This window comes from Anolis carolinensis, chromosome 1, assembly GCF_035594765.1.
Source record: "Anolis carolinensis isolate JA03-04 chromosome 1, rAnoCar3.1.pri, whole genome shotgun sequence".
Classification (NCBI taxonomy): domain Eukaryota; kingdom Metazoa; phylum Chordata; class Lepidosauria; order Squamata; family Dactyloidae; genus Anolis; species Anolis carolinensis.
The window spans coordinates 183902267-183928490 of record NC_085841.1 but is presented as its reverse complement, the minus strand read 5'-3'; the positions used below and the strand labels follow the sequence as shown (position 1 = coordinate 183928490).

Below are 26224 nucleotides of genomic sequence, written 5' to 3'. Positions count from 1 at the left end.
TCTACCTTATCTCAAGCTCCTTCAACATTGCTATATAATCCAGGTTATCAAAGCAGATAATCCACATTATCTGCTTTGAACTTAATTAGATGAGGCTAGTAAAAAAGGTAAAGGTTTTCCCCTGACGATAAGTCCAGTCGTGACCGACTCTGGGGGTTGGTGCTCATCTCCATTTCTAAGCCGAAGAGCCGGCGTTGTCCGTAGACACCTCCAAGGTCATGTGGCCGGCATGACTGCATGAAGCGCCGTTACCTTCCCGCTGGAGCAGTACCTATTGATCTACTCACATTGCCATATAATCCAGTTCAAAGCAGGTAATCTGGATTTTATATGGCAATGAAGAAGGGGTCTCAGATGGTGTCAGTTAAGATGGTCTGGAAGGATCTCAGTGTAGGCAGAAGCCACTTCTCTTGATAATGTAAGGACTAGGGACAAAAGGAATAAAAGAATGTGTTACACAATTTCATCTCCATTAGCAACAAAAAAATAACATCTTTTGAAAATCACATATCCTATGCAAAGCTTATTGCTCTTCTCTTAGAAAAAGAACTTTGAATGTTTAACATATCCACCTGATGAAGAAATCAGTTCAGGTTAAAATATTATTTGCTTTCTCTGTTTTGACATTATATTCTTGGCTCATGTTCAACCTATGATGAACAGTGATTCCAAGATACTTACCATATTCCAAGTATCCCCCATCCTACAAATGTACATTTGATGTTTGTGACCTAAAATGATGCAACCACTGCTTTCTCTCAAACATCCCTAACTGTGCTTCTCCCTAACATCCCTAACAACATTTTACTTCTCCTGTCCCAGAGTGGTACCATTCCTATCCAACACTTCTGGTGTCTTTTTAAGGCAGTGGTTCTCAACCGGGGCCCCCAGATGTTTTTGGCCTACAACTCCCAGCAATCCCAGTCAGTTTACCAGCTGTTAGGATTTCTGGGAGTTGTAGGCCAAAACATCTGGGGACCCCAGGTTGGGAACTACTGTTTTAAGACAAGCTACATATAGTCTGTGATGAGGTTTTGAGATAAAGTCCACACTTTTTCTTGTTGCTCCAAAGGTGGTCAGGGTTAAAACAGCCATGTAATGCAAAGTGAAGTGTTGGGGGGGGGGGGGGGAGGCAAATAAGAGACCTCTGTTCTAATTCTGATGTTTAAAGTTCATAGTGGTATGTGTAAAATATATAATGTATTCATTTAAACCCATGAGCCATGGCCCACGAGAATGAAAATCTGGTCCACGAACCTCCTTCCTTTTTATTTATTTTATTTTATTTATTTTATCTCTACTCCTTTCCTCAGAGCATTGGATAGACCACATCAGTTCTAGCTTATTAAATATGGTTTTCTGTGGGTGAGCAGATGGCAACTACTGGATGGCATATGTTCTGTATCAGAAACTACAGCTGATGTGGTCTGTCCAATGCAGTTTTCTGAATCAGCACCCCAGATAACCAAACCAAAATCTAAAGTTGACCAAAATTCGTAACCCTTTTGGTACTAACTTTGGAAAGTGGTCCCTGGTCAAAGTGGTCCCTAGTCAGGAAGGCACTGGTCAAAAAAAGGTTGGGAACCACTGATTTAGATCAAGGCCAGCTACATATTTTGTGTCCCACACTGAATTCTGGAATGATCTGTTTAAAAGGCCATGCCCTTAATCTTTTTGGTGGTTTACTTACATTATTGATTCACCTTCTCCCCCACAACAAAGGGTTTTTTTCTGGTGGTTTTTTTCTGGTTCCTTGCAGTTTGAAGCTGTTGCATGTGCGAGCACAGCTATTTAATGAGGATCAGTTTTTATAAGATTAGTGCAGTTGCATACACGAGGAATTATACCCCAATGATTTGCCAGCTTTTATTCACAGAAGATTAGATTCTCTAGAAACTTGATCCCCTGTTGGGGATCAGAGCATTCAAGTGAGGTTTTCATTCTGATATATAATGAATGAAGTCTTCTACTTGTAATGAAACAAGGGTGCTATTCATTGTAAATGACTAAACCTAAGAGCCCTGGCATCTCAGCAGCAGGTCATTGAAGCTGGAAGCAGAAGTTTCCACAAGTTCGGCAAAGCATTTATACATTGGAATACATTTGCATTCCTTCCATTGCTCATATGTCATGTTTTAGCATATCTTGAGAATGCAGCAATTTAACATAATGAGAAGCTTCCATAGTCTTTTAAAGCTAATTACAGAGGTCTAAATCTAATTGTTAGCCTTAACTGGAGTAGATCTGTTGAACCAACTGAAGCTTGCTAACGCAACACATAGGTAAATTCCATTAATGCAGTAATTCTGCTTCAATCGAGATTAGCAATTGGATTTATGCCAGAGATAGTGGGTGGCACATCTGGCATTAATGTGTAGACACTAATGTTTAATGTTCCTAAAAATAACACAAATGGTGCAAAAACTGCATGGAATTTTGAGGTAAGTCACCATCACACAAGACATTCAGTTGCAGCTGTCCTTTCTAATTGTCAGGAGATTTATCCTTAGTTAAGCATAACACAATGCTGTTTTATTACTGTTTTGTTTCTTTGGTCACCACCCTCCCTCCCCCCAATGTTCAAAGTGCATGTTATCACAGGCCTGATTACAGGAGAAGGTTGGAACTTCTGTTTGAAAATATTGATTCTCTACTGATGACTCTGAAAGAAATCTAACCTCGCAATGTAAAAGGGACGACAACCAGTTATAAACCTGTCTTTTTTGAAAGATGTCAAAAAAGATGTCAAAAAAGACACCTGTCTTTTTTGAAAGATGTCAAGAACTCCCAACAAAATTACCACCTATTTCTTTTCTCCATGACAGCAGAAAGTTATTGTTTGAGAATGATTTATACTTTAATCAAATGCAATTCCCTGGGTGCTGCTGGTACTTGTAGGCCAAAATGCATTGTCTAGAACAAATTACAGAAAAGGAAATTCCATTTGAACATTAGGAAGAACTTCCTGACCGTGATAGCTGTTCAGCAGTAGAACTCTCTGCCTTAGAGTAAGGAGGCTTAGATTAAAAGCCTCCTTCTTTGGAGGCTTTTAATCAGAAGCTGCATGACCATCTTTTGTGGGAGGTACTTTGATCGTTCTTTTGCTTCATGGCAAGTGATTGGACTAGAAGGCCATGTGCTATCTTCTAACTCTATGATTCTGCACACTAAAGATAAGCTTATCAGCAGACATTCCAAAGTTTGCCAGACAGCCAGAGGGTGCTCAGCAGATGCAAAATATGGATTGTACAGGAGGCAGGAAACTTTTAAAGGGTGTGAGAGAGACTGGAATAATCAGCTGAACAAGACCACATCATCCTGTAAGGTTTTGTTGCAGGCCCTGTTTCCAAATGCATATGTTGAGTAAACCATTCTTTTCTGTTTTGACAGCCAGGTAAAGAAGAGGGTGCCAACAAACTTCAACCAGATGAATTCAGCCCAGAAAAGCAAAGCCCTGTAAGCATCAATAGTATAATTGTTCCTGCATTGCAGGGGATTGGACTGGATGGTCCTTGGGTCTCTTCCAGCGCTAAGATTCTGATTCTATGATCAGGGGTGACAAGCTCTCTAACAACAAAACCTATTATTATTATTATTATTATTATTATTATTAAACTTTATTTGTACCCCGCTAGCATCTCCCGAAGGACTCGATGCGGCTTACAAAGGCCTAAAGCCTGACTTCAAAAATAGCTATGCCAAAAAGAAAAGGAGCCCCATCATATAGTTCTGCTGTGCTGACAAACGTCACACCACAGTACCATAGGTGTCATAATCGATGATCCTTATGTTTAACCTGCAGCAAAGCCAATAGGGCAAGATTGACACACAGCCATAGCTTTCTTAGCAACTCTGACACTACTAATCAATCAGTTGTTGCTGCTTAGAATATCCTGCAGCAAGCATGCATTGAGGGCAGTAATGAATACAGTGGCAATGCCATGGCGTTCCCTTGCCAGTTTGCATATAATGCTCAACCTATTCCGTGGTGTGAGCATGCTTCCCCAGTAGCAAGCAGTATTGCTGATCCCACTGAAAGCCCTACTGGTTAAACAAGTGAAAACTAAATCCATACAAAAGAAAAAATGTATCTACTACACTTCCTGGTCAAACTTGAGGCTTGGGTCAGTAAGCACACATTCATTGTTTGAAAACAGCTTCCAAAGAGGCATCCATGTTAATCTTTTGAGCATTTGGGTGTCAGTCATCTTCTTTGGGTTTTTACTTGCCTTTAGACTTCTGGCTGTGTAGTTTCCTCCTGTTATGCTCTTGCAAAAAGCCAGTGGTCTGGGTAAGTCAGGCTGTCCTTGGGAGGCTCCATGTTTTGTGTCCCAGCAATGGGATGAATCACTTGCCAGAGGCCAATCCTTCTTCAGTGAAGTGGGTTTTCCAAATGCAGATTTGGCACTTGGCCTGTGTCACTCTTGACTCTTTTGTTCTCTGGCTGCAGGGGAATATGGGTGGGTACTTCCTGAAAGTTCAATCAAGGCAATTCTGGTTCTCTCTTGACCTCCCATGCCCCCCTTCCCACTGCTCTTCTCATCTGACCTAAAGTCCTATTTGTGGTCTACAGGTCAAGCAGACACTTATACGAGGCATTGCAGTACCATCCTGTTTATCCAAAAGATCTAATTTAAGAAATGTTTGAATTGCGTATAAAGAATAAATCCTGCAATCCAACGGAAACAGAGAAAGCAACCTAGGTGCTGGAGACAGCTTGCAGCCTTTCTGGCACTAATCAGAACGCTCCGTATTAATGTTATTATTAGAACTTCATTAGAGTAATGTAAGGGGCTGGCATGTCAGAGCTTTAAGAAAATACACACACACAACCCAAAGAGAACTCTGGAGGTAACATTGCCTCTTTGGGGTCTGCTGCTGCTAGCTCCAGGTGGTACATGCCTTAGTTACATTCCATGAGGCTGCCTATGAAGAGTACTCAGAAACTTCAGCTCCACTGGCTGCCAGTCTGTTTCCAGGCACAATTCAAAGTGCTGGTCATGACCTTTAAAGCCCTAGACCAGGGGTCCCCAAACTTTTAAAACTGGGGGCCAGTTCATAATCCCTCAGACCGTTGGCCAGACTATAGTTGGCCACCAAGCAATAATAATAATAATAATAATAATAATCCCACCCCCTTCTGCCTTTGTGGACCAAAGCACAAGCAAAGCACCCTGACAGATGGCCACCTAGCCAATAATAATAATAATAATAACAATAATAATAATAATAATAATATTAATAATAAGTGTTGGAAGAGACCCCTTGGGTCATTTAGCCCAACCCCCTTCTGCCTTTGTGCTGTGGGAGCCAGATAAAATGGCTCTAAGGGGCCACATGTGGCCCGCAGGCCATAGTTTGGGGACCCCTGCCCTAGACAGTCCAGGTCCAGGCTATTTTTACCAGCTACAAACCTGCCCAAGTCCTGAGACTTGGCGGGAGACTTCAGGAGAGGCCCTTCTCTTGGTCCCACCTCCATTTCAAGCCTGGCTGGTGGGGAACGAGAGAGCGGGACTTCCTTCTCGGTGGCTTTCCCCTCGAGTCTGGAACTCCCTTCTTCCCAGGGAAGCCGGAATGGTCCCCTCCATGCTGTCCTTCCGACAGCAGGCTAAAACCTTTTTCTTCAGGCAGGCTTTTAAGGAAGATTTTTAAGATCATGTCAGTGGCTTCTGTGGGTTTATCTGAATTGTTTTAATACTAATGATGTTAATGTTGTTTTAATGTTTGTATATTTTAAATTGTATGCTGATGTTTTATATTAAGCTGCTTGGAGTATCTGCGGGAGAGGTAAAATGGGGTATAAATAAATACAATAACAATAATAAAAACAACAAAATTCATAGAACATTGAGAATTTTCAAGCCACCCCAGTGTGAATCTAGGTTTACACTGTATTGCTGCATAATTAATCTTGTACGGAATCTTCAAACATCTTCCATGCAAGATCCTGACTGCGTTGGGTTGTATAAAAGATAAATGATTCCCCTTTACATTAAGTCTATTTGTGTCCGACTCTGGAGGGTGGTGCTCATCTCCATTTTAAGCCTAAGAGCTGGCATTGTCCACAGATGCCTCCAACGTCATGTGGTCGGCATGACTGCATGGAGCACTGTTAACCTTCCCGCCAAAGCGGTACCTATTGATCTACCTCCATTTGCATTTTTTCGAACTGCAGTCCCGCAGAATCAAACTGACGACCATCTGGTCAGCAAGTTCTGCAGCTTAGTGGTTTAACCCGCTGCGCCACCACATATAATTGCATGGAAAAGGGTCACTCTAATGTAATTCAGAGGCAGAACATAGAATGGCATCCTTTGCATAGGTTGAAATTTGAATATTCAGAGGAATGTGGTGGGTTTGTGTCTGCTAAAAACAAAACAAAACCCAGCTGAAACAGCCAGGGACATGCGGTCCAGAGTTAGGGATGCATTGATTCCCAAATGGTGCTCCCTCAAGGGGTCTGTTCTGCTGATCCCATTGTATGAAGGGGAAAATGTTGTCTGATGTGTGTACATTAATGGCTTTCTGTTATACTCCCTTTTTTGTGTTAGCAGTTTGGACAGAATTATAGTAAGTGAATTCCTGTTGAATACATAAGATGCATTATTCAAAAGACTGGGAATACTTATTTCTACTGGGAGATTTTAGTTTTTTATGACTTTTCTTCATGGCTTTACCTGGATAATGCCAGCAAATAATCTTTCCTCCTCTTTCTTCTCTCTTCCCCCCCCCCCCCCCCCCCCCCCAGAGTGGAGGAAATAGCACAGTTTCACAAGACTATTTCTGACCCTTTGTTCAAAGCAAACCCACTGGCAGTCATCAGTGAACATCTTTCCAAAAGACTGATGCAGGAAAGGGAGGGAGAGCCATTGTAACATCAACATTGGAGCTGCTTGAAAGCACGAGCAATTGAATTCTCAAGACGCACTGCCCACTAGGCCAGCACAACTTTCAAGAGTCTGCAAGATTATGACATCCAATGACCTTGTTTTCTGTCAACAGAAATAATGCTGCCAACACTGATGAATATGCTGCTATTGCTGGCTACAGCCCTCTCCGCTGTTTTGCTAAATGCTCTGTAGATTTGTGACTATTCTCATTTCTCACTCTTTGGTAAACCACACAGCAGATGTTCCTTCTTTTCCTTCTCTCTCTCTCTCTCTCTCTCTCTCTCTCTCTCTCTCTCTCGCTGTTTTGGTTCTTTTTTAAAGTAGAATCTAAGCCACCGTCTTCTCCAGTTGAAGGAATATACTTTTTGCATCATTTCCCTCAATTTCTTTCCTATTTAATAAGGGCTAGCAGATTTGCACTTTCCGTTCTCCAAATTCCATGGGCAATAAAAATGCTATTTTGGGCAATTTGGTTTGTACATGTCCAATTTAATTTATTACTGTGCCAAAATGCTAGGAAACTTCAGTATTTCACAAGCTGCAATTTATCTAATAGTGGTTGTCTATTATGAAGCTGTTTCCTTTTCTAATATAACAGTAAAAGAGACAATCCCATCCTAACTGTTCTAATAAGGGACACTAATTAAAGAGTCATGTGTCTTTGAATGCACAGCTATGTTTATTGATGGAAAAAAATTATGTTGATTTTTGCAGTCTTACTTAGAGATAAAACATAATGACATAAAATATTCAAAGAATACTCTAGAAAGAGGTGTTACCAAAGAAAAGAATTGCAGGAGTAAATTCCACAACATAAACAAAAAAGGTGTTCAAAGTAAGCCTTACATAGGAAACGTAACAATCACCTTTGAATTTTATCAGGACCCCGTGGGTAATCATTAGGCTGTTTTAGCCTCTTATACTGTTCATTTTTCTCTCATTTGAAATGGCTGTAAATTTCTGATGGACTTAATAAATCATTTTGTATTTCTTTAGTATGCAGTTTGTTCATAAAGGTGTTTTTGATTCTTCAACCTCACTTATGTCCAGAATTCTCCCTACAAACATAGATGTGTATTAAAGCTTCTCAGTGCTAAAAACTTTGCTCCTCCTTTTTGGTGGATATTTCAAGACTGCCATGAGTAAAAGCTCTGTGATGGCAAGCAAAATTGCTCTTGAGCAATGACATCCTGGGAAGATCTCTGTTACGGGATCTCTATGTCCCTTACAAGATCTCTACGTCCCCTATTTCTCATTTCCAACAAAGTATTTTAGGTGAATACTATGGTTGAAAATGTTATATCTCACTGAGAGATCCAGAAGAATTGTCAGAGTTGTAGTCCCCCACTTGTTTTCAGATCACACGGCAACTTCATCAAGGCTATTTCCCTTAGGAAACCTGGTTAATACTTGATGATACAGAGAGAGAAATTGTTTGAGTTGTACACCTTCTGACCACTGTGAGAATATTGCCCAGGAAAATACAACCATTTTGGGTGTCTACCAGCCTGTCCACACAGCCATATAACCCATAATATCATGGCAGATAATCGACAATATCTGCTTTGAATTGGATTATCTGAGCCCTCACTGCCAAATAATCCAGTTCAATGTGGATTTTATACAGCTGTGTAAGGCCACAGAGATCAGCCTAGCCCACAAAAGAGAATTCCAGGGTGGAAGCCACTGAAAAAGCTGTCATGATGGTGGACAGCTGTAAACCTTTGAGCTCTGGCAGAAATGTTCTTGCAGATTTTTTACTGCCTTCCACAAGACCAATCAAATCCATAGCATCACCAGTCACACAAATCCGAGGCTTCACAACCACAAATACAATCTATCCGCCTTTGTGGGGAGACCTTCTTCAATCCAGCCATAATGTAATGGAGAAAACTTTGTAATTTGACCACAATCATAAGATACCTTAAATTCAGTTCTCAACCCTTATTGTCATTCAACATACATTAATATTGTAACTTGCACAGCTTTGAATGTTAATATGTAAAGACCAAATATTTAAATGGTTCTGAAGTGTAATGCATACATATTCAAGTAGAATTGATGGGACATTGTTGCTCTAATGAACCAATTTGTTCTAATGAATCCTTTATCTGAGATGGAGGATATTCTAAAAATGACCAGGTCCCTAGGAAAGACTGCCCTTAAGCATTATATTGTGTTCCCAATTACATTTTAGCACTGATCGGCCTCTTTACTTCCTTACCACCACCACCACCACCACCCTATTTGGATCAGAGATTATCTTCTATACACATAATAAAAGTGAAAAACTGTATGTATATGTGGCACGGGTGTCCATTTACACAGACAGCCTCCGGACTCACAAACAGGCTATAGTTCCCAGTGCTGAGGAGCCACCAAGTCACTCCCTCCCAGGTTACAGTGAGCACATCCCAGTGTTCCTTTCTCAATTTGCATGACCCCGCCTACTGCTTCTCTTAACCCTTTCCTATGGCACACAGCAAACGGAATTGATCAGCAACTGAACATACTGGAGAGGTTTGGAGAGCCATGATTTATAGGAGTTGTAGGGAATGGGATGTATAGTTCACCTGTAATCTAAGAGCACTCTGAACCCCACCAACGATTAACCTGGAACTAACTTGCCACACAGACCCAACATGGCCAAATTTGCATACTGGAGGGTTTTGGGGATGATTGACCTCGACATCCAGGAATTACAGTTCACTTGTATTCAGAGAACACTAAACCCATCTGATGACGGATCTGGACCAAACTTGGCACACCAATTCAACATGACCAACTGGGAATACTGGTGGACTTGGGAGGTGATTGACCTTTATCTTTAGGAGTTATAGTTCACCTGTATTCCATGAGCCCTCTCAACCCCACCAATGACAGATCTGAACCAAGCTTAGCACACAGAACGAACGCTGCCAACTTGGGGTGATTGACCTTGGCATCAGAGAGTTATAGTTCACCAGTATTCAGAGAACACTGAACCCAGTAAGTGATGGATCTGGACGAAACTTGGCACACAGACCCAACAGGGTCAACTGAATACTAGGGTAGTGTTGGGAGGATTGACCCATGATTTGGTGGAATTGTAATTCACCCACATCCTTATGCATTTTCTAATGGGGGCATTCATAAAAAAAACGAAAGATTTTTTTCCTAAGAAATAGTGTAACATATGATATTACCTAACATCCAAAAACAAATACCTCGGGCATCACCGGGTACCCAAGCTAGTAAGGAATAAAGGCTAAGTATAATTACTAGGTAGATCCAAATAGAAATGAATGAGGCGTGATAGTAAAACAGACTGGGACAACCCTGTATTTGTTTGTTACAGTAGCTATGAAATCCCATCTGACATGTCAGCAAAGGCATGAGTCTGACATGTCAGCAATGGTCTTCCGAACCACAAGGGAAACATTTGAAATCCAAGATGGTCTGCCAGCCATGGTAAGAAAGCAGGATAGCTCATATACCAGAAGAATCCCTGTTTGATTTGTATGGATTTACAGTAGGCACGAGCAAATTTTGGCCCTCTAGGCATTTTGGTTTTCAACTTTGTGGGAGTTGAAGTCCAAAACACCCAGAGGACTGAAGTTTGCCCATGCCTGGTAGTCGGCCTCTTCTGGCCCCCATGAATGGACTTTTCTGGTCACACTGTCAGAATTTGAAAGCGATGGCTGACTGGGAGTAGGATATCTGAGTCTGCCTCCCTTAAACATAGTATTATTCCTAAACAAGCCACTTTTAATCTTGGGAGTGTGATGGGATCACTTTTCACTGCTGTGACCTGTTTTAACTTTGCCATTCTTACACATATGCAGCAGTATCTACCTTTCCTGACTCTTGGTGCTAGTCCTAAAAAAGAAGTATTTGGCTCAGCTGCCATCAAGCACACATTATCTTTGATACCTTACTCAAATATAGAAAGTCTCTGAAGTAGTTTCTGTCTCCCATTCCATTAAAGCACAGCAGTCAAGTAGTACAGCTTCCCTGTAATGTGTTTTACTACATCCTGAAATAACAGTAAAAAAGCAAATTGTAACCTACAGTTTTACCAAGTAGAGGTAAAAATTCATAAGTTTATCCTGCAAATAGAATACAGTCATCCATTCACATTTGCTGGAGTTAGGGGCATAGGATCCCAGTGAAAGTGTAAAAATGTGGATAAACCATATTGTATTACTTGAAAAAACACCGTTCTGGGATGTCTAGGCGCTCCAGTGACCTGACATAAATTGAACATCTACATCTATCTATCTATCTATCTAGCTAGCTAGCTAGCTAGCTAGCTATATCTATACACATAATAAAAGTGAAAATCTGTATGTGTGTATGTGGCACGGGTGTCCGTTCACACAGGTAGCCTCCGGTCTCTACAAACAGACTAGAGTTCCCAGTGCTGAGGAGCCACCAAATCACTCACTCCAAGGATATTGCAGGTTACAGCGAGCACATCCCAGTGTTCCTTTCTCTCTCAATTTGCATGACCTCTTAACCCTTTCCCACCCTTTCCTATTTCACACAGCAAACTGAGGAACTGAACATACTGGAGAGGTCTGGGGACACTTCACCATGATTTATAGGAGGTGTAGGGGCTGAGATGCATAGTTCACTTGCAGTCTAAGAGTACTCTGAACCACACCAATGATGGACCTGGAACTAACTTCGCACACAGACTCAACACAGCCAAATTTGCATAGTGGCGGGGATTGGGGGTGATTGACCTTGACATCCAGGAGTTATGAGGGATCTGGACTAAACTTGGCACACAGACCCAACATGGCCAAATGTAAATACTGGCAGGCTTTGTGATGATTGACCATGGTATCAGAGAGTTATAGTTCACCCGTATTCAGAGAACACTGAACCCAGCAAGAGAACGGATCTGGACCAAATTTGGCACACAGACCCAATATGGCCAACCGTGGATACTGGGGGAGTTTTGGGAGGTTTGCCACAAGACTTTTGGGAATTGTAGTTCACCCACATGCTTATGCATTTTCTAATGGGAGCATTCATTAAAAAACAAAAGTAAATACTGTGTTTTTTCCCGAAGACATAGCGTAACATATGACTACACACCCAAAAACAAACAATGTCCTTTTTAAATAACCTGGGCATCGCCGGATACCCAAGCTAGTAAGAATATGTTAAACAAATCCACTAATGCGGAGGGCTATCATTCACAGTGGTGGTTCTACTTTTAAAAACCTTTCTGTAAAATGGACTATCAAGTTCTGTCCACCAGTAAAAAAAGTGGCTTTCTGACATTCACAGGAACACAATGACACATCCAAACAAGTATATTAAATGTTTTGTGTGTTTTTGCTGCTGGAGAGAACAGCCATCACGGGTAGGAAAGCCCATAAAATAGCCTTGGCTGGGAGTGAAATGAAACTTAGTCATGTATTGACCCTAAAGCTGCTGCTAATGAAAGGAAATCTGTGGTCCAAATCCTGTTTTAAAAGAGTGAAAAAACCTAGAGGGAGTCATGCTTTTTTGAGGTGAGAATTATTTGAACAAAACATATCCATATTAGGATAAGAATGCACAAAAGACTCTGCTATTTTTCCTGTAAAACATGAGAAACAGACCTGTAAATGCCAAAATTAACATTCTTCAAGACAGAAAATAATTTCTGAAATCATTTTCCCCCTTCTCTAAGAGGCTCTTTGCGACTGCGAGTGATCATAGCATGTGCCCCTGAGTCCTCACATCTAAAAATAGCCAAATGCCAGCTTGCCTTAGTTTCTATAGAGACAACCAGTTGTCAGGCTCCAAGTTCAGCCAGGCATCCCGGGTGTCTCCTGCTGCCACAATGAAGTGCTGCTGCACATATTATCTTCATGTGCTTGTGGGTCAGGAGGAAATTGGCTGCCGCCTGCAGTCTTGTTAAGCCCTTGCTTAATGAGCGTTTGGGATTAATTTCCCAATAACTGGACAGTGTTGCCATTGTTGCTTACAATAGGACAGCCTGTATGCCATTGGGTGGTTTTCCCACACTGTTTTGCAATTCAACTAGCAGAAGATGGACAGAACCTTTCCTTCCCAGTGCTGCCTATGGGCAGATGCCTCTTGGGGCTGAAGCATGCAGAGGATGGTGGGAAAGAAAATGTAACTCGCTCTATAGGACAGGAGTGGGAACCCCTGAGCCTCCACATCATGTTTCCCTGGAGCTCCCAGAAGCAATGATTCCCAATTACATGTCACAAACTACAGTAGAGTCTCACTAATCCAAGCTAAACGGGCCGGCAGAAGCTTGGATAAGCGAATATCTTGGATTATAAGGACTGATCAAGGAAAAGCCTATTAAACATCAAATTAGGTTATGATTTTACAAATTAAGCACCAAAACTTCATGTTATACAACAAATTTGACAGAAAAAGCAGTTCAATACGCAGTAATGTTATGTTGTAATTACTGTATTTACGAATTTAACACCAAAGTATCACGATATATTGGAAACATTGACTACAAAAATGGCTTGGATTATCCAGAGGCTTGGACAAGCGAGGCTTGGATTAGTGAGACTCTACTGTATATCTTGCAGATCTTTGAGCAGGGCTAATCCTTGGCCCTCCCGGATATGACCCCGCTCAGCACTTTATCCACTTCCTGGCCCCATGCCATACTGTTGCACTTGAACAGCTGGCCACCCCAACGTTGAAACCTTGATCACTGTATCCTGGTCTGCTGATGGAGTATTTTGTTATTAGTTCCTAAGCCTGTGGTTAATTGATTAATTTGTATGGTTGGTGTACTTATGCTCATTATTGTATTATGTTTTGTTGTTGTATGGTTTTAAGTTGTTGTATGCTTTCCTTGCTATGTTGGAAACCGCCCTGAGTCCCTTGAGGAGATATGCGGTATATAAATAAATAAATATTATTACAACGCATTGCTCTGTGCACACATCCATCTCATTGGTCAGAGTAGTATTTCATGACATTTAGCAGAGACATGTAACCTGATATTCTTCAAACCCTTTGGACTGCAACTCCAATAGTCCCTGACCATTGGCCATTCCCACTGCCCCTTTGGAGGACTTGCAGGGCACAAAGTATAGAGCCCCTATTGGTGCAGCGGGTTAAACCACTGAGCTGCTGAACTTGCTCCCCAAAAGGTCGGCACTTCGAATCCGGGGAGCGAGGTGAGCTCCCACTTGTTAGCCCCAGCTTCTGCCAGCAGTTCGAAAACAAACACATGTGAGTAGATCAATGGGTAGGTAACGGCGTTCCATGCAGTCATACAGGTCATATAACCTCGGAGGTGTCTATAGACAAAGCTATTTCTTTGACTTAGCAATGGAGATGAGCACCAACCCTAACAGTTGGACACGACTAGACTTAATATCAGGGGAAAACCTTTAGCTTTACTAGAGTGAAAGAAATTCTTCAGAACATGGTCTTAGATCTCTCTACACTAATACATGAAGCATGAGGAATAAACAGTTTAAGAGTTCAAGTTTATCTTGTTTTTTCTTCGTGTACTCTGTGAATGCACACTAATGGAGAAGGCTGCGCCTGCGCAGGCTCCAACGGATACTCTTCCAAGCTAAAGTTTGAAATTTGGCGGTAACCCCGCCCCTCTTCCCGGAGGGTATAAAGGGCGCCCTCCGCGCCCGCTCTCCAGTTCCTTTTTTTCCGCCGCAAAGCTCACTTCGGACTCTTCGTTCTTATGTCAACCACGCGTTTTAAACGGTGCACTCAGTGTGCCGCTAAGATTCCAGATTCCGACGGCCACGCTAAGTGCCTTTTCTGCCTTGGCGAAAGCCACGTCGTCGGTACCTGCCGTTTTTGCCTGGCCTTTACAGCTCAGGCCAGAAGAAATAGAGCTGCGAGACTCCGTGCAGCTCTTTACGAAAAAACTCTTGCTCCTGAGGCTTCCACTTCCACCTCGGCCTCGATGGCATCCAGGCCTGCTCCGTCGGTATCATCTAAAACCTCGAAAACCTCGAGACCGCGACCGACCAAACCGCCCTGCACGGAGACCGCTACGGTATCCACCCGGTCGGGCAAGATGGGCCCTTCATCAACTTCGAGTTCGGTGGCTTCGGCCATTTCCACTCGATCCCGCCTGGCTTCGCCGCCATCTTCTTCCGCCATGAAGATTGCCTTCAAGAGGGCTCAGGAGGAATCCAGACGGGCTCAATCTGACTCGGCAGCTGTGTGCCCGATTCCCCCGACGCCGGGAAAATCGCTGAGGGTCGCGTCGAAACAACCCCCAGCAAAGAAACGAATGATCCAGAGGTCATCCTCCTCAGCGTCTTCGAAGAAGGACGTCCCCTCCTCTGGTCCTTCCTCTAGGAGATCCTCTCCTATCCAACCAGCACAACGCCTCCGCTCCTCTTCCTCTCCTCATGGTCAGTCCTCGGATGCGGACGCTCAAGCCTCCCCCGACCGGTCGGTCAGGACAGTTATTAAGGCTCCCCAGCCGGCACCATCTCGTCTTCCGGCTCGACAAGAACTCTTTCCCCCGGCTCAAACACCTGAGAGGGGTAGACAGATGACGCGCTTAGCCCGCGCCGCCCAGGCCTCCGCGTCCAAGGGCGTTCCTCCACAGCCGGCTCCCGCTGCTCCTGAGGTGATACCTCATCAGGACTCTGTGCTTGTTTCTCCTCCCCGGTCCCCTCAAGGGCCCGAGGAGGATGACCCCGATATCGAACGCCCCGAGTCGATACTCTCCGCCTCCGTTGTCTCTCTCGGTCTCGACCTCTCCCCGCCTCACGACGCCTACGAGGTCGACCCACCTTCCCCGACGGATAATATTCGGGCTTTCTCCGACCAGATGGTCAGAATGGCAGACGCTCTGGGGATGGAAATTAAACAAACTTCAAAGGCCGTTACCGACCCTGTTTTCAAGAGGGTTCAAGCCCAAGCCCCGCCAGCCACCTTGCTGCCTTTTCTTCCATACCTCCTGGACGTCATTCAGGCATCTTGGAAGACTCCATCTTCGATACCTCCAACCTCTAAGAAAATAGAGGCCTGGTACCGAACCGATGACGAAGCCTTGGAATGGCTCAAGCATCACCCTGACCCAAACTCCATGGTGGTAAAGGCCTCCCAATCGTCGGGTCGACACTCCAACTCCCCTGCCGACAGAGAGGGCAAACGCTTCGATGCGGTAGGCCGCAAGCTGTACTCCGGTGCTCTCCTCCTTTGCCGTATGGCAAACTACGGGGCCTGCATGGGCGCTTATCAACAGATCCTCTGGGAGAAAGCCCAACCCTTCTTCGCCAAACTTTCTGACGAAGACCGGTCAGTCCTTTCGACCCTCCAACAGGAGGCGGACTCTCTCGCACACCACCAAATTCAAATGGCTAAGCATACCGGTGATACCGCCGGAAAAATGATTGCCCACGCGGTCGCAATCAGACAGCATGCATGGCTTCGGTCCTCAGGACTCTCTTCTTCCTCTCGACAAGTGATCGAAGACCTTCCTTTCGACACCCAGGGCCTTTTCAATTCTGGCACTGATGACAAACTTAAGTCCAATCACGACTTCAAGATTCTCGCAGCAAAGTGCGGGACCGATCAACCTCAGGCTCAGCGGACCCGATGGTTCCCGCAACGGTACCGTCGCTACCCTCAGCCTTTTCGTCACCAGCCGTTTTGACGCTCGTCGAGCTCGAGTCACCACAGTCATCAGCAACAACCTCGCCGCCAGCACCAGGTCCCGAAAGGTCGGGGCAAAGGTCCTGCAGCTATGCCACAACCCCAACGACAGGCCTGACGCCCACTCTCTCGGGGATCTTTCTATCTCCACTACTACTGCCACTACCATGCCGTTCCTAGGCCCCGACCAGATCCTTCCTCTCTGTTCTTTTCTCGACCGCCTAGCTCCTTTCTACCGCGAATGGGAGTCTATCACCTCAGATGCCTGGGTTCTTCGCATTGTCAGAGACGGCTATGCCTTGTCATTCGAAACTTTGCCACCCACGGGTCACATCCTCCACACCGACCCTTCACCGGAAATATGCGCCGAGGTCGACTCCCTTCTGGCGAAGGGTGCAATCCAGCCTTCTCCTTCCGAGCAGGACACTCGAGGTTTCTTCTCGAGATACTTTACGGTTCCCAAGCGGGGCGGAGGTCTTCGGCCTATCTTCGACCTACAGGCTCTAAACTTCTTCATTTTGCCTTCAAAATTTCGAATGGTTTCAGTGGCCTCCATCCTCCCGATGCTCCGACACGGAGACTACTTCGCCTCTATAGACTTACGCGACGCGTATTTCCACGTCTCGGTGCGTCGATCCCACAGACGCTTCCTTTCCTTCAAGCTCCTGGGACACTCTTACCAGTTCACAGTTCTCCCTTTCGGCCTCGTCACGGCCCCAAGGGTCTTTACAAAGGTGGTCGCCGTGGTGGCAGCGCACCTCAGGAAACAGGGCATTATGGTATTTCCTTATCTGGACGATTGGATGATTGTCGCGTCCGACCCCTCATCCCTTCAAAACCACGTCTCACAGACTCTTTCTCTCCTGCAACGGCTGGGCCTTCAGTTGAATGTCTCAAAGTCTCAACTCCTCCCAACCACAGAGATCCGCTTCATTGGAGCTCTCTTCAACTCCATCACGGAAACCGCCTCCCTACCGAAGGACAGGTTCCTAGCGCTTCAACAGCACCTTTCTCTCCTCCTCCGCAACCGCAGGATCCGAGCCCACGCGGTCCAAGTTCTTCTGGGTCACATGGCCTCCACGGTCATGGTTACCCCTTTCGCCAGATTACGTCTCAGACCTCTCCAAAGATGGTTTATAGACTCTTTCAAACCCCATCGGCATCCGAGCTCAATGTTTCTCACGGTACCGAACCACGTTCGCCTCTCCCTTCATTGGTGGCAGGACCCAGCGAACGTTTGTGTGGGACTTCCCTTCCATCCCTCCCTACCGTCAGTCACCATCACGACCGACGCCTCCAATTTTGCGTGGGGAGCCTACATGTCGTACCTCACCGTCAGGGACCTGTGGTCCACCCAAGAAAGGTCTCACCACATAAACTTTCTAGAACTGTTATCAATCTTCAAAGTCCTCCGGGCGTTTGCTCGCTTTCTTCCCCACAAGTCTGTTCTAATCCAAACGGACAACGTAGTAGCCATGTACTACATCAACAAACAAGGGGGTACGGGCTCGAGAAAACTCATGGCTCTCTCGATGGACATTTGGCTATGGTGCATAGCGAGACACATAACTCTGTCAGCAGTTCACCTTCCGGGGGCTCAAAACACTCTAGCAGACTCTCTAAGCAGAATAACGACCTCCCCCCACGAGTGGCGTCTCGATCCCGAGATCCTGAAATCCGTCTTCGACGATTGGGGCTGGCCAGCTCTGGACCTTTTTGCCTCCCCCTCGAACGCTCAACTTCCTCGCTTCGGAGCAAGACTACCTCCAAACTCGACTCCGGGCTGTCTCGGAGACGCGTTTCTCCTCGACTGGACTCTCGAACCCGTCTATCTCTTTCCTCCCTTCCCTCTCATCTCGAGAGTAATAGAGAGACTCTATCTAACACCGACATCGGCCATCCTGATCGCCCCTGCATGGCCACGCCAGCCGTGGGATCCCACGCTACTCCGGATGTGTGCGGATCCTCCCCGCACTCTCCCAACTCTCCCTCATCTACTATCTTCGCAGAAGGGACAGGTCCTCCACCCCGACGTCCCGTCCCTACACCTGACTGCCTGGAGGATACTTCCTTAAATTCTCTCCACCCAGACCTGCAGGCGATCCTTCGCGCCGCTCACAAACCGGCCACATCGAAGGCCTATGCTTACAAGCTGGCAAAATTCCAAACTTTCCTTCGGGACCGACGCGTCGATCCCGCCTCTACTTCGATCCCGCTGGTCATGGACTTCCTACTTTCCCTTGCGGATCGTCAACTTTCTCTGGCCTCGATAAAATCCTATCTCGCTGCTCTCTCCTGGCATTTCCAATGTCAGGGACAACCCTCTCTCTTTTCTAACAACCTCATTAAGACCTTCCTTTGAGGTTACAACAACTTGCACCCTCCAGTTCAACCTCCGACTCCCGGATGGAGCCTCGAACTCGTCCTTTCTCAACTAGCTTCAGCTCCCTTTGAACCTATGGCCTCTGCAGACCTTCACCTTCTCTCTTGGAAGACTGCCTTCCTTATCGCGATCACCTCTGCGCGCAGGCCTTCGGAACTGGCTGCTCTCCGGGTGGACGAACCCTATCTCCGTTTCCACCACGACAGGGCTGTCCTTCACCCGGACATCACCTTCCTACCTAAGGTGGTCTCTGCTTTTCACCTGAACCAGGACATAATACTTCCTGCTTTCTTCCCTAATCCTTCTTCTTCTCTGGAACGGAAACTCCATCTCCTCGATGTCAGGAGAGCCCTCCTTTTCTACAAGGACAGGACTAAGGACATACGTAAGTCACCTAGACTGTTTGTGGCTTACGCTACCCATAAACTGGGCGAACCACTTTCTTCCCAAAGACTCTCACACTGGATTGCTCAGACCATCGAGCTCGCTTATCAGCTGGCCAAACACCAACCCCCCTCTTCGATCCGCCCTAGATCTACGAGGGGCCTTTCCACCTCTACGGCCTTCCTGAGGGACGTCCCTCTCGACTCCATCTGTCGAGCGGCTATCTGGTCCACTCCATCCACCTTTGTTTCACACTACAGGATGGACTCAAAGAACCTCAAGGACTCGGCCTTTGCCAGGTCCGTCCTTTCCTCCTGCCTTACCTAATGTTGTTGCCTTACTCAAAACCAGTTTTCAGGTTTATCCTTCTTACAGGCTGACCGTTGTCATCCACCCCGTTTGTAATCGATGTGCTCAGGGATTCTTTAACGTAGTGCTTGTGTACTATACTTACCCACTGCACTGAAATGTATTTTTTTTTTGAATACTTCTCCCTCTGTTTTCAGAGAATGAGTTTATGCCTACCTCTGTATTTTCTTACAGACTATTGCTCACTTACAATGTTGTGATTCTGTTCTGGATCCTAACAACAAGGATCGGTTTTTTGCACTATATGCTATTGCATCGCTTCTTTGACCGTTGCACTTGCTTGTTTTTGCACCTTGTGCTCAATAAATGTGTTGTTTGGACACTAGACTGGTTATCGGGTTTGCTATCCCACCTACCTACACCTCAGCTTGCTAGTCTCCATTAGTGTGCATTCACAGAGTACACGAAGAAAAAGGACAGGTTGCTTACCTGTAGCCGTGTTTCTTCGAGTGTACTCTGTGAATTCACACAATCCCGCCCTTCCTTCCCCACATGCAAACCTCTCCCTTTCTCGCTGCCTTTGCGGCGTAGGAACTGGAGAGCGGGCGCGGAGGGCGCCCTTTATACCCTCCGGGAAGAGGGGCGGGGTTACCACCAAATTTCAAACTTTAGCTTGGAAGAGTATCCGTTGGAGCCTGTGCAGGCGCAGCCTTCTCCATTAGTGTGAATTCACAGAGTACACTCGAAGAAACACGGTTACAGGTAAGCAACCTGTCCTTATTCCTCATACTTTAATATAGGAAACAAATACAATATAATAGGCACTGAAACCTGGTGGGATGAGTCTCATGATTAAATCCTAGGTAAAAATTTAGGTGGAAAGAAACAGCAATGCCATTGTGCAGGTCTGCTATAGACCTCCATGCCAAACTGAGGACTTAAATGATCCTTTACAGAACAGAAGACCACACATTCAGAAAGAAGAAATGTAGTACTAATAGGACATTTCAACTATTCCGAAATTGGTTGGAAGTCAAACTCTGCCAACAATATCAGATCCAACAAATTACTTATCTTGCAGGCACTTTCATGGTCCAGAAGGTGATAAGTGCAACAAAGGGATCGGCTATTTTAGATCTGATCCTAACCAGCAATGATGACTCTTTAATTGGTTCCCTACTTTGGAAGACTGACCACCATCAGGGATAGAAGTTGAAACTCCCCCCCCCCCCAAAAAAAAAATAAAAATAAAAAATAAACATAGATCCCTTCTCTTGATATTGTGTTCTTTTTGTGATGCTAGTTCTTTCTAAGAAATTTTGATGCATCTGTCTTTGTAGATTTTTGGATAACCACCCCTGGGAGGTTATCTTGGAAAACTGTGGGAACTAAACTACAGAAGAAGCTAAAGTGAGGAAGATAATAGTATTACATGAAAAATTAAATAGTTTATTTATTTGAATTAACTTGAAAGATTTCTTGGCTACTATATGCTAAGATATGGTTGCTCCCTTTGCAATCATATCACACTGCTCACTCTTGTTCAGCAAGTAACGAACAGCAATCCTGGAATCCTTTCCCCACACATTTTAATGCCAACCATGTGTCCCTCTCTGCACTTGATTTAACATCTGCCGTTTTCTTTGTTTAACAGCACCTTTGTAGTTCTGGCCCATTTCTCGTTCCGGAAATGTCATGCCAAATTATATTCCTGTCTTCTGGGGTTATACACCTGAATCCTAAAATATCATAGTGGCATTTGATATATTCCTTTCCTTGGTGTCTCTTGTCTTTTAGCTGCTTGACTAATAAAAATAGCAGCTCTGAGCATCATTGGCTCCCTCTCCACTTGTTCCTTTCTTGGAGTTTCAGTTTATCAGTTGTGCTTCCCACTGTTTACATTCACTGAGGGTAGATGTCAGGAGGATAATATAAATGAAGTTTAATGTGCATAATAAGTCACGTGTTTAGTGCTTTGCTGCATAAATTTCTTGGCAGCTTGTTCCTGCTGTTCACAAGTAGTTGCAGACGTGGAATGCACGATGAGGCTTTGCCCAGCCACCTTCTTTCAGCTCCAGACGGAATTTATTTATACATTTACTAAAGATTTTTATACACCATGACTTCATTTCTGGACGCATGACAGCGTGATTATATATATAAACATTCAACATTCAATAACAAAACCCCATATCTAAACATAAATTATAAAAACCAAGAAGGGTAAAAGTAATTTGATTTTTTTTTTAAAAAGCCAAATTCATATTATTTAAAATTTGAGAGTACCTGTGCCAATAAAGGGTTTTGACCTCAAGGTCATTTTAGAAGACTTCTCCAAAATCAGAGTGCCAAGAAAAAGAGGACCCTGTGTTTTGTAGGTTTCTTTCTGGGAAGGCACTTAAAGGACACTCTTCAGAATGGTCTTTGTTGCACCCCTACGCTGCAGAGACACCTTAAAGGACACTAGAGCCCCGGGATATAAGTAATGCAAGCTGTTTATTGAAGATAATACAGTAGAGTCTTGCTTATCCAACCTTCGCTTATCCAATGTTCTGGATTATCCAATGCAGTCTGCCTCCCACCCTGATACACAGCTGTTTCTTTAGGCAGCAACGCGCAGCAGGCCAACACGCCCAACAACAATTCAAGTGCAGCCACGCTCCTAAACAATTGGCAGACTTGTTGTAAAACACTTATATTTTGGTGCTTAATTTGTAAAATCATAATGTAATTTGACGTTTAATAGGCTTTTCCTTAATACCTTCTTATTATCCAACATTTTTGCTTATCCAACGTTCTGCTTGCCCGTTTATGTTGGATAAGCAAGATTCTACTGTATGTAAGCATTAGCAAATCAAAGTTCAAAATCACTAAAACATGGTTATAGACCAAAAGGTACGAGGCACTTAGAAATCTTGAAGCAAGGGTCCTTAGAAATCCAAACACAAGAATAAACTTCAATCAAAGTAGTCAAAATTAGTCCAAGGAACAGGGTCATGAACTGGAATAAAAAACAAGATCATGATGCAAGGCTTTTAGGAACATAACACGATAATTCGAAATACCCAGGAACAGGAACAAAAACTGGAACAAGGCTCAATGTACAAGGCTTACAGGAACTTAGCATGAAAATCCAAAGGAACAAGGCATGAAAATCCACAGGAACAAGGTATGAAAATCCAAAGGAAACATGAAACAAGAGTCCGTGAAACAGGATCAAACCTCTCAGTGAGCAAAGTTACCACCTCTGAGCTCACTCTCAGAAGCCATTCCTTTTAAAGCTAGAATCAAGGCCCATTTCCGTGGGAAGCAAGGGCAGTTCAACCGTTAGGCAAACGGTTTCTGTAGGTGCCATCCCCTGGGGGTGCATTTGAGGCTCTGATGCCCTAAATGAGCAGCTTCTTTTTTGTCTTTTTAATTTTTTTCCCTCTCCCTGCTGGGGGGGGGCATGCCTTCCAGGCGCCCCTCACCTTCCCCCTCCTGCGTGCCAGAGCGAAGGAAGAGGCCGGGGGCTTGGCGAGCGAGCCGCCCCTCTCCTCCTCACCAAGCCCGCAGCCTCCTTCTTCGGAGTGAAGGAGGAGGCCAGGGGCCTGGCAAGCGAACTGTCCCTTTGGGGGGGGGGGGGGGCACCAAAAATATTTCTTGCTTACACTTGAAAATTACCTAGGGCCGGCCCTGGCAGGAAGTTTATTCAAAACCCTTTCCCATTAGTAACCGTTTGCTCCTTCTCAAAACCTCCCTTTCTTTTTTCTGTTGATATATTGCTTTCTTTCTGTCTGTCAGACTCATTACTCTCATCAAGACTGGAATTCCCACCTGCCAAGGGATAACTCGACCTTGACTCTTTCAAGGAATGGGTTCAAGCTACTTGCTTGAAACCTTTGTATGCCTGCTCCCAGAACCCCCAGGAACAGCAGACTGGCTGTACAAAATCATCTAGCTCTGGCTGCGTGGGAATCCTAGGACCTAACCCAGATTCATCTGACAGGTCAGGTGCAGGCTGGAATACATCAGTCTTAAAGCACTGATAGATAGGTTGGCATGAGGGATGGAGCTCTTTCTGTTGTTTCTTTCTGGCCCGTTTTATAATTGTTTGAGCTTTAAACCTTAAATTGGGCTTAGGTACAAACTGGTGGTCAAATGATGCAGCTCCTTTAGAAGGAGTGTAATACAGCTCTCCTTAGGCCAGTGGTTCTCAACCTGTGGGTCCCCAGGTGTTCTGGCTTACAATTCCCAGAAAACCCATCCAGTTTACCAGCTGGATTTCTGGGAGTTGAAGGCCAAAACATCTGGGGACCCACAGGTTGAGAACCACTGCCTTAGCAAACAAGCCAGAATTCTAGCTGCTAAATTTTTAATTAGTTAAAATTTGTGATGCATTTTCAAGTCCCATATAGCCCCAACAGCAGGAGTGGGGAAATATTAGGTCGTAGGGCTGCATGAATACCCTGGTTTCATTTTACAGCCCTCCAAACTCACCAGACTGCTCTTTCTGTGACCCCCAAGTCAGCTTTCCTGAAAGATTGGCAATCCCACCTTTTAAATTCCAGCAATTTTTCAAAGCTAGGGCTGGATTTTAAGCCACTCCCAAGTTTTTTTTTTAATGCTTTTGGCAGAGAGTGCCAGGATGAAAAAGTGGCCCTGGACCCACATTTGGCCACCCCGGATGGAATAAATCCATTCTAATGTCAGCTGTTCAATCACTATAGCCAGGATGTTGCTAATGCGAGACGTCTATATATAACAGACCAGAGGAAGCTGGCAGAAGCTTGTCTGAGACCACCTAGGTCTGATGGATTCAAGAGCTGTTCACCTGCTCCTTTAGAGGTAGTACAACCTGATCCAGAAAATACCTCACAACCTCTGAGGATGCCTGCCATAGATGTGGGCAAAATGTCAGGATAAATGCTTCTGGAACATGGCCATACAGCTTGGAAAACTCACAACAACCCAATGATTCCAGACATGAAAGCCTTCGACAACACATTGATCCAGAAGAGATTGTACACCAACATCCTGGACCTATTGTCGGACCATGATGCCTTCTTCTTGTAATGATTCAGCTTCATCTTATTTGTCTTCATCAAGACAGAGAGGAGGAAATGGTATGGCATCTGAAGTCCCTTCTACATTGCTCTGTATCTCAGGATCTGATCCCAGATTATCTGCTTTAAATTCAATTATATGAGCCTCCACTGCTAGATAATCTGGGATAAGAGATAATCTGGTATTAGATCCTGGGATCTAGGGCAGTGTAGAAGGGACCTGAGAAACTAGACTCTCACCTATACAGATCTCTTTTCTGATTTGGGTGGAATCCCACCTTTTCCCTATACACTTGCCTTCCTAGCTGCTGAAACTCCCTTGCATGGGAGTGATATGACTACAGAGAGATTTTGGGGAGGAGCATGTCCTGGCAACCCTATAAGATGGATGTTTCCCTTCCCTTTATTAATGAATGCCTCTTCAGACATTCCAAAGAACACTGCAGAAGGCTGCATTCTTCACTTCGACAATGACCTTCCCCACAAAAAAGGACATACATAGGAAGGAGATGCAGATTGCACCGGCTGCCTTGGCCTTTTTCCTCCAGGACATTTCTAGGAAAGAGTTGCTATGGATCACATCCTATGCAGATATAATATATCACATCTGCTTTGACAAATCAAATGGAATTATTATTTTAAGTGCCACTGCTTCGCAACCAACACTTTGAAAATGCCTATTTATTTTCGGGGATAATGTACAGTCTGTAAGTTCCCTCCGCCTAACAGCCTGCCACGACTGATCACTCAGAAGTGGCCGCCTGGCAAGCAGACACGCTTGCTCACAGTCACCCTTGTCAGTCCTTGGAAGGACACCACCAAATCGAAGGAGAAGACAGGGAGAGGCGGTCAGGAGGAAGCTGCTTTATACAGAACAATTTCTAGCTCAAGTCGCCCTTTTGGAGATTTTCCTCTCCTTGCTGCATTACAAGAAAATGCAGTGTCATGTCAAGATAAGACTCACCTGCATATTTGTAGATGAGGGTTCCACTTCAAACCTAATTTAAAACTGAGTTGATATTTAAGCACACTTCTTTTATACATCTGTAATTCAAAGATTTAACGTAATGCAGTGAAGGCAGCAAATTGATGGTTATTCATTTATTATTGCTGTATTTTTTACTGCCAGGTTAGAGAAGTGCTGCCTGCAAGATCTTTCACTTAGGTGCCAATTTATCTTGGCTAACTAAGATGCTCTTATGAATTGCATCCAGGCTGCAGGAAGACAGCCACTGCTAGCTCCATCCCAGGTACCTTGGAACGGTAGAGTTTAGTGGGCTGATGAACGAAGGGAGTTGGTAAAGTGCCACATAACTTTGTTTTCACTAGAAAGCAAGAACATTTTGTTTCCAGATATCTGATACCCTGGTTCTTATCCAATAAACTCCTGCCTAATTTCAAGACAGTGAGAACTTTCACTGAGAAGTAAGAGCCTGAATGAACCCTGTGACCTGTACTGTCTCGTTGTTTATTTGTTCAGTCGCTTCCAACTCTTCGTGACCTCATGGATCAGTCCACGCTAGAGCTCCCTGTCGGCTGTCGCCACCCCCAGCTCCTACAAGGTCAAGCCAGTCCCTTCAAGGATACCATCCATC

At 44.7% G+C, this 26224-nt stretch overlaps 1 protein-coding gene across 3 annotated transcripts in view; it reads left to right on the top strand.

Annotated features, from left to right (window-relative positions):
- slx9 (SLX9 ribosome biogenesis factor) overlaps nucleotides 1-7892 on the top strand; it is a 58276-nt gene extending 50384 nt beyond the window's left edge. For 2 of the 3 annotated variants that reach the window (XM_062961693.1, XM_062961679.1), the window contains 2 exons: nucleotides 3391-3456; nucleotides 6749-7892. In XM_062961693.1, coding sequence (XP_062817763.1) covers nucleotides 3391-3456; nucleotides 6749-6875 — 193 coding nt within the window. In that variant the 3' untranslated portion in view covers nucleotides 6876-7892. The remainder of the gene's footprint in view (nucleotides 1-3390; nucleotides 3457-6748) is intronic. The other variant, XM_062961686.1, reaches the window with a different exon arrangement.
- Nucleotides 7893-26224: the final 18332 nt, after the last annotated feature.